The sequence below is a fragment of the Aquarana catesbeiana genome, linkage group LG06, assembly GCF_042186555.1.
Source record: "Aquarana catesbeiana isolate 2022-GZ linkage group LG06, ASM4218655v1, whole genome shotgun sequence".
NCBI classification, from domain to species: domain Eukaryota; kingdom Metazoa; phylum Chordata; class Amphibia; order Anura; family Ranidae; genus Aquarana; species Aquarana catesbeiana.
The window spans coordinates 402,881,617-402,888,869 of record NC_133329.1 but is presented as its reverse complement, the minus strand read 5'-3'; the positions used below and the strand labels follow the sequence as shown (position 1 = coordinate 402,888,869).

Sequence of the window (7,253 nt, the reverse complement as noted above, 5' to 3'; positions counted from 1 at the left end):
CCTCAGGAATGTTCCTAATAAAACAGTGAACATTATGTTTTTCCCTAACCACGTCCCTCGGGTAGATGTCATATGACGTCATTAACTTTAGGTGAAGATATTTGGATGATGCCTACAGCTACAGGCATCATCCAGATATATATATTTTTAGCTGGCATTCCCTCACATGTAAAAGCCATCAAAGCAGCTGTTTAGCAACTTGATTGCTTTTACAGGTGGTGGGAAGGGACTCCCCCCCCCCCAGCCCCCATTCTACGGTGCTTCTCCGGTCTCTCCCGTTCCATCGGGGAGCCGGAGAATGAATCTGCCGGCGGCGACGGTTTACCATAGAGCTGGCCATGGACCATGACGTCACTTCTGGCTCTGGCAGATGTAGACATTGACATTTTGTTTTGCTGGAAAGCCTTAGTCGAGAGCCGATGTTCTGCCCTCACAATGTGTTCAAAGTACAAGGCTTGGCAGACAGATAACAGCTTCCCAATAAAGACTCAGGAGGAAGGGCTAATAGTTGTAATCTTTACTGAGAATAAGTTTTTTGTAAAACTGCAAAACACAAATTATAAAAATATGCATTAGCATTTAACATTACATCACAAATGCAAATAGTAACAGGCATGCTACAATACTGTTAAGGCACTAGCTAGCACAAATGAGGCCTAGCTGAATGAACTCCCTGACAGAAACATCCTACCAAACAAACAGATGAAATGTAGTTGAATTAGTAGAACATATACTAATTAATTGAAAACTAATGACAGCCTACTTACAGACTTATGCTTCCAAGGCCAGTATTAAGAAATAGTGGAGGTCTTTAACATGCTTCCTTCACTGTAGAAAGATTATCTGCTGGACAGGAAGTGGGTGTAATATACTACACTTCCTGTAAATATATCAGTAAATATATACCTTATAATGATCAGAACACTCCCCACCTGGCATAATGAACATTATACCACTATGTTTCATTTTTAAGAAGTAAAACAACTTCAGAGATAGGTCTAAAGTACACCTTAGGGGTGCCCTGTCTCATGACTTTAACTTTGACCTTTCTAACCTTACTATCATTACTAGGTATAGTCTCGACAATGAGTCCAACTGGCCATTCGTTTCGGTGGACCTGAGCGTCTTTTAGTAGGACAGCATTTCCGACTTTGTAGGTTAGGCTTGTCGACTTGCCATTTTCTGCGTGACTGTGTTTGGAGATCCCTTCTACTTTAAGAAGGCACTTGATGTCTTCTTTGAAAACTTCTTGCTGAACACATCTAATGATGATGATTTTGGCTTGCATAAGATGATTACTATTACACTTGTCAGTGTTTGTAGCGCAACAGAAGGATTTGGCTAGGTGAATAAGCTTTCTTATAGCTCGAATGAGTGACTTCCGGCTGGAGAATCTTTCAAACCTGTGTGCACCAAGGTTACCTCTAGTAGTTATGGTACTAAACGCTGTTACTTGTGCACGTACTTCTTTGTCGTTATCTGGTTCTACAAGTTCAAATGTCTCCAACTGAGTGGTCTCTTCGATTTCTGATCTAGTCAAAAAAGATGGTCCTGAAAACCAGTTAGTGTGCTTAAGGGCAGCCGCTAGAACCGGTCTAGTCCCATGATCGGCTGGATTTTTATCCGTACTGATGTAGTGCCACTGTTCTGGCCATGTGGACTTTCTGATGCGTATCACTCTGTTTGACACGTACATGTAGAATCTTCTTGAAGCATTGTGAATATATCCTAACACAATCTTGCTGTCTGTGTAAAACTTCACTGCATGAATTTCAATGTCAAGTTCTGCAACGATCAAGTCTGCCATCTCCACTGCTAAGACAGCAGCACAAAGCTCCAAACGTGGAACAGTGTGAGCAGGACGTGGAGCTAGTTTGGACTTTCCCATGATAAACCCAACATAACTTTGTCCTTCAAAGTCCATTACTCTAAGGTAGGCTACAGCTGCTATAGCCATAGTGGATGCGTCTGAGAATACACACAATTCTCTTTGCTTCGTGGCAGACAAAGAAACAGAGACATATGACCTTTGGATGATAAGTTGTTCAAGATCTATTAATGAGTCCTTCCACAACTTCCACTGCATTTCTTTCTCCTTAGGTAGAGGTGTATCCCATTCACTTTGTTTATGTTCAGTAGTAATTTCTCTCATAAGAGCCTTGCCTTGCATGGTTATGGGGGCTACAAATCCTAGGGGGTCATAAAGGCTGTTGACCGTGGACAAGACACCTCTTCTCGTGAATGGCTCTCTTCTCTGGATACTCTAAATGTAAAGCTGTCGGTTTTGAGATCCCAAACTTGAGCCCTAAACTTCTTTGAAGGGGCAGTGAATCTGTTCCTAGATCCAGGTCCTTGAGGTCCTTTGCACGGTCCTCTGAGGGAAACGCTTCCATGACTTTGCTGCTATTGGACGCTATTTTGTGTAACCTTACGTTAGATTCTGCTAACATCTCTCTTGTTCTTTTCAGGATGTCGATAGCCTCTTCTTTGCTGGAGAAAGAAGCGAGTCCATCGTCTACATAAAAATTCCTCATGACAAACTGTTTGGCGTCTGTTCCGTGCTCTTCTTCACCTTCCTGTGCTGCTCGTCTCAGGTTGTAGATAGCTACAGCTGGAGAGGGGCTGTTCCCAAACACATGTACTTTCATCCTGTATTCTGTAACATCTTTATTAAAGTCATTGTTTTCATACCACAGGAACCTCAGGTAGTCTCTGTGATCTTTTCGGACAAGGAAACAGTAGAACATTTGTTGTACATCTGCTGTTACTGCAACGCGTTCTTTTCGGAACCTGATGAGGACTCCAAGCAGTGTATTATTCAGGTCAGGTCCACTGAGGAGGACATCGTTTAGGGAAAGGCCTTCATACTTTGCACTGGAGTCAAATACTACTCGTATCTGTCCTGGTTTCTGAGGATGATACACTCCAAATATTGGTAAGTACCAACATTCTTTGTTTTTCTTCCAATGGTGGTGCTATTTCAGCTTGACCACTGTCGAAGATCTTTTGCATGAAATCATGGAAGTGTTCCTTCATATCTGTCTTTCTGTCTAGAGTGCGTCGCAATGAGGTGAGACGCTTCACTGCTTGTCCTTTGTTGTTAGGAAGGTGACGTCGGGGTGAATGGAAAGGTAGTAGAGCTACCCAGCTGTTTCACTTATCTATAAAGACTTCTCTGTCCATGATCTCAAGGAAGAGGCTATCTTCAACAGATGGTGCTGGTTTGTCATCATCTCGTGTTCTTTCAAACACTTTGCATCCTAGCTCATCTGTATCTTCAGATGAGGTTTTGGCCTCCATGTAACTCTGAACTTTCTGCTGTTGTATTGGGTTGACTAGTCTCTCTTTAATCTGTATCCTGTTGGTACAGGGGCTAAGACATGATGTGCGGCCATTTTGCAACATGTTTGTTTTGTAGACATTCACTTTTGCCGGCTTGTGAGCTCCATCCAGACATACATCACCAATGATGACCCATCCAAGGTCAAGACGCTGTGCAAATGGTGCATTGTGTGGCCCATTGTATTGCTCTCTGACCTCGTGCACTCTCAGTATGTCTCTTCCAAGTAGAAGGATAATTGCAGCACCTGGGTCCAGTACTGGAATCTTGTCTGATATTTGCATCAGATGAGGGTAGTAACATGCAATTTCAGGTGTGGGTATCTCTGATCTATCATCTGGTATCATATCACATTCTATGAGAGTGGGCAGAGTCAGCTGCATTTTCTCATCTAATGACTCGATGATGTAGTTGTTTGCTCTTCTCCCTGATGTCTCCACAACTCCTGAACATGTCTTCAAAGTATACGGAGTTGGACTTCCTCTGTCCCCGAAGAGGTCAAAGAACTCTGTTCTTGCCAAAGATCTGTTACTTTGTTCATCCAAGACTGCATACATTCTGATTGCCTTCTCTCTGAGGCCTGCAGGATACACCTTGACTAAACATATCTTGGAGCATGATCTAGAGCTAAATGTGTTTGTGCAGATCTCAGTGCACTTTGAGGTTATTGCTGGTAATGCACTCTCATTTTGCTCCCCACCTTGATCTTCTTGGGTTACCAGATTCTCTGTTTTCCATGGTGCTGGTCCTGGGTGTAAAGCAGACAGATGGTTGTCATTATTGCATTCTTTGCATCGAATTGTCTTCACACAGTCTTTAGCAACATGTTGAGTTGAACCACAGCATCTGAAACAAATGCGCTTGTCCTTAAGATAAGATTTGCGCTCCTCTATTGTCTTGCATCTGAAACTGCGACATTTTCTCAGTGGATGAGGCTTGTTATGTAGTGGAAACTGCTTATCTGGGTCCTCAATTTGCATTCCTGAGCTTTTATCCTGGTTGGCCTCAAACTCAGTCGGTACTTCTGTCTTCCGTACAGACACTGTTGCTCTGCGTTCTTTATTGTGCACTGAAGGTTGTTTCTCTGTCTTTACAGAACTGGAGCCTCCCATGTTCAAAAAGGCGAAGCTTGAGTCATTGCGTATTTTAGCTTGATTCACAATGAATTTGGCGAAGAAGGAGAAAGGTGGAAATGCTACCTGATGATCTTCCTTGTATTTTGATGCTTGCGTGATCCATCTTTCTTGTAAGCTGTAAGGAAGCTTCTCGATTACCGGTTTCACTCCACGTGCTGTATCCAAATATGAGAGGCCTGGCAGGTATCCACCAGCCTTTGCCGCCTCCAGCTCTAAAAGTATGTCCCCAAGCTCTCTCAGCTTCTGATTGTCTTTGTTTGTTATTTTTGGATAATTTTCAATTTTCTTCAGAAGTGCATCTTCAATTACTTCAGGTGACCCATAGCAGTCTTCCAATCTCTGCCATAACATTGTAAGCCCTGCTGTCGCATCATAAACATGTACTGACCTGATTCTTTTGGCTTGCTCAGTGGACTCTGGTCCGAGCCATTTGGAGAGTAGATCAAGCTTTTCCCTGTCTTTCATATTTAATTCTTGGGTGCTGCTTAGAAAAGATGACTTCCAGGCCCAATAGTTTTCTGGACGATCATCAAACTTCAGGAGACCAGAGCTCACCATTTCACGGCGTATCAAGTATTTTGTCACATCTGTGACTCCTGCTGCCTCAGGTGGTGGGCAATTTCTGGGAACAAACACAGGGCATGTCTGTGGCTGGTAAGACGGTTGGGATGTTTGGTTGAACCCACTATAGTCATGTGGTTGTTCTCGTTTACTGCAAGTCTTTCTGCTATAGGCTGGATTTTTATTTTCCCGTGGAGGGATTATGTCACCATTCGTTTAATTTCCTGAAGGACCAACAGATTGGTCTCTGAGTATGTAACTACTTGGCTTGTTATAGTAAAGTTCTGGTTCAGTCTTGTAGCATCGAGCTATGTCAAAGTTGCCTGCTGCTAGCGGGACCCTGGATGATTCTAATGCATCATTAGACAGTTGATCAGTGTCCATGTTCGCGTGCAATTGTACATACTCACAAGTGCGTTGGATTGCACTGAGTGGTGTCATCTGGGTATCTATCACAGAGGGCTCTCTGTACTGTTCTTCGGCAGCTCTCATGAGCACCTCAGCTTCAGCTAAGGCTGCTGAAGCTATTTTTTCTTGCTTGATAATATGTAAAGATGCTTTCACCTCTGCTTTTCTTCTAAGTGCTTCAGCTTTACTTTTAGCTTTAATCATATGATGTTCTTCATCTATGCAGCCCTGTTCTCTTATCATTTCAGCTTCACGTATTGCATAGGAAGCCAGTGCACGCGCGGCTTCTGCTTTTGCATGGGCCCTTGCAGCTGCAGCACTGGTGGATGACAGGTTAGAGCAGCTTGAATGTCTAGAGCTAGTGCGCTTGGACCTGGCAGATTCAGCACTAGCTGATGTCTGATCCGACTGACTAGACTCTGGAGCTTGTGCAGCGTGACCTGTTGGTTGGCATATTGTGTATGCTTTCCTCTGCTTGTGTATGCTGAGGGATGACTGGTGTAGTATCCTTGTCTGTGTGCTGCATGATGAAACAGATTACTTCTTTGTAATGTCTGTGGCTGTAGAGGTTAGCTGATGATGAGCAGAATGCATCCACTCTTCTTTAGACTAGGCCCGCTGTGTTAAAAGTCTTTTTACTGTTCTGCCCTCACAATGTGTTCAAAGTACAAGGCCTGGCAGACAGCTAACAGCTTCCCAATAAAGACTCAGGAGGAAGGGCTAATAGTTGTAATCTTTACTAAGAATAAGTTTTTTGTAAAACTGCAAAACACAAATTATAAAAATATGCATTAGCATTTAACATTACATCACAAATGCAAATAGTAACAGGCATGCTACAATACTGTTAAGGCACTAGCTAGCACAAATGAGGCCTAGCTGAATGAACTCCCTGACAGAAACATCCTACCAAACAAACAGATGAAATGTAGTTGAATTAGTAGAACATATACTAATTAATTGAAAACTAATGACAGCCTACTTACAGACTTATGCTTCCAAGGCCAGTATTAAGAAATAGTGGAGGTCTTTAACATGCTTCCTTCACTGTAGAAAGATTATCTGCTGGACAGGAAGTGGGTGTAATATACTACACTTCCTGTTAATAATGGATGCCAAATTAAAGCAACAGTACGATCAGTAAATATATACCTTATAATGATCAGAACAGCCGATATTTTTTAAAACATTTTTTTACGTTGATACATGTCCCCCAGGGCAGTACCTGGACCCCCATACCCTTTTGTATGGCCAATAACTTGCATATAAGTCTTCAAAATGGGGGGCTTTTAATTTTTCAAGTTCGGGTCCCGTAGACATAAATAGGGTTTGTAGCTTGGGTCCGAACTTTTTCCATGTTCGGCGGTTCTGGTGCAAACCGAACTAGGGGGGGGGGTGTTCGACCCATCACTACTCCCCTCATATGTTCCTTTTCAGCAGGTGTGTGTGCTGCACACGTACAATTTTTTTCTATTTCTACTATTTTTCTTGAGCTGTACGGGAGTCACTGTACTCAGAAACCTTAAGAAAGCAGACGGTGGCTTTCATCTCCAGTTTTTGCATAGGCACCCTGCAATGTGTGAGCCTCTTTATAGGTTAATAAGCAGCATCAATGCGGGGAACTGGGGGCATGCCAGAGCTCTATATGTGGGCTGAAAGCCACTATTTGAATACTCGGCATGCCAGAGTTCAGGGGGTTCCCGGGGTTTTTTTAGAAAAATAAAAGCGTGTGTAGGCACTTTGCAGTTCCTTCTTTTAACTTGTTACGCTGCTTTCATCTCTTTAAGTTTATGACCAGTTTAATTTTA

The 7,253-nt window shown here is 42.9% G+C and overlaps 1 protein-coding gene across 1 annotated transcript; it reads right to left on the bottom strand.

Annotated features, from left to right (window-relative positions):
* Nucleotides 1-502: 502 nt before the first annotated feature.
* Nucleotides 503-6,586, bottom strand: LOC141147243 (uncharacterized). Its single transcript, XM_073634435.1, has 2 exons — nucleotides 6,432-6,586; nucleotides 503-6,207 (listed from the first exon to the last, which is right to left on the bottom strand). Exon 2 carries the CDS (start codon nucleotides 5,032-5,034, stop codon nucleotides 3,154-3,156), a length of 1,881 nt encoding a protein of 626 aa, XP_073490536.1. The 5' UTR covers nucleotides 5,035-6,207; nucleotides 6,432-6,586; the 3' UTR covers nucleotides 503-3,153.
* Between the last annotated feature and the right edge of the window lie 667 nt (nucleotides 6,587-7,253).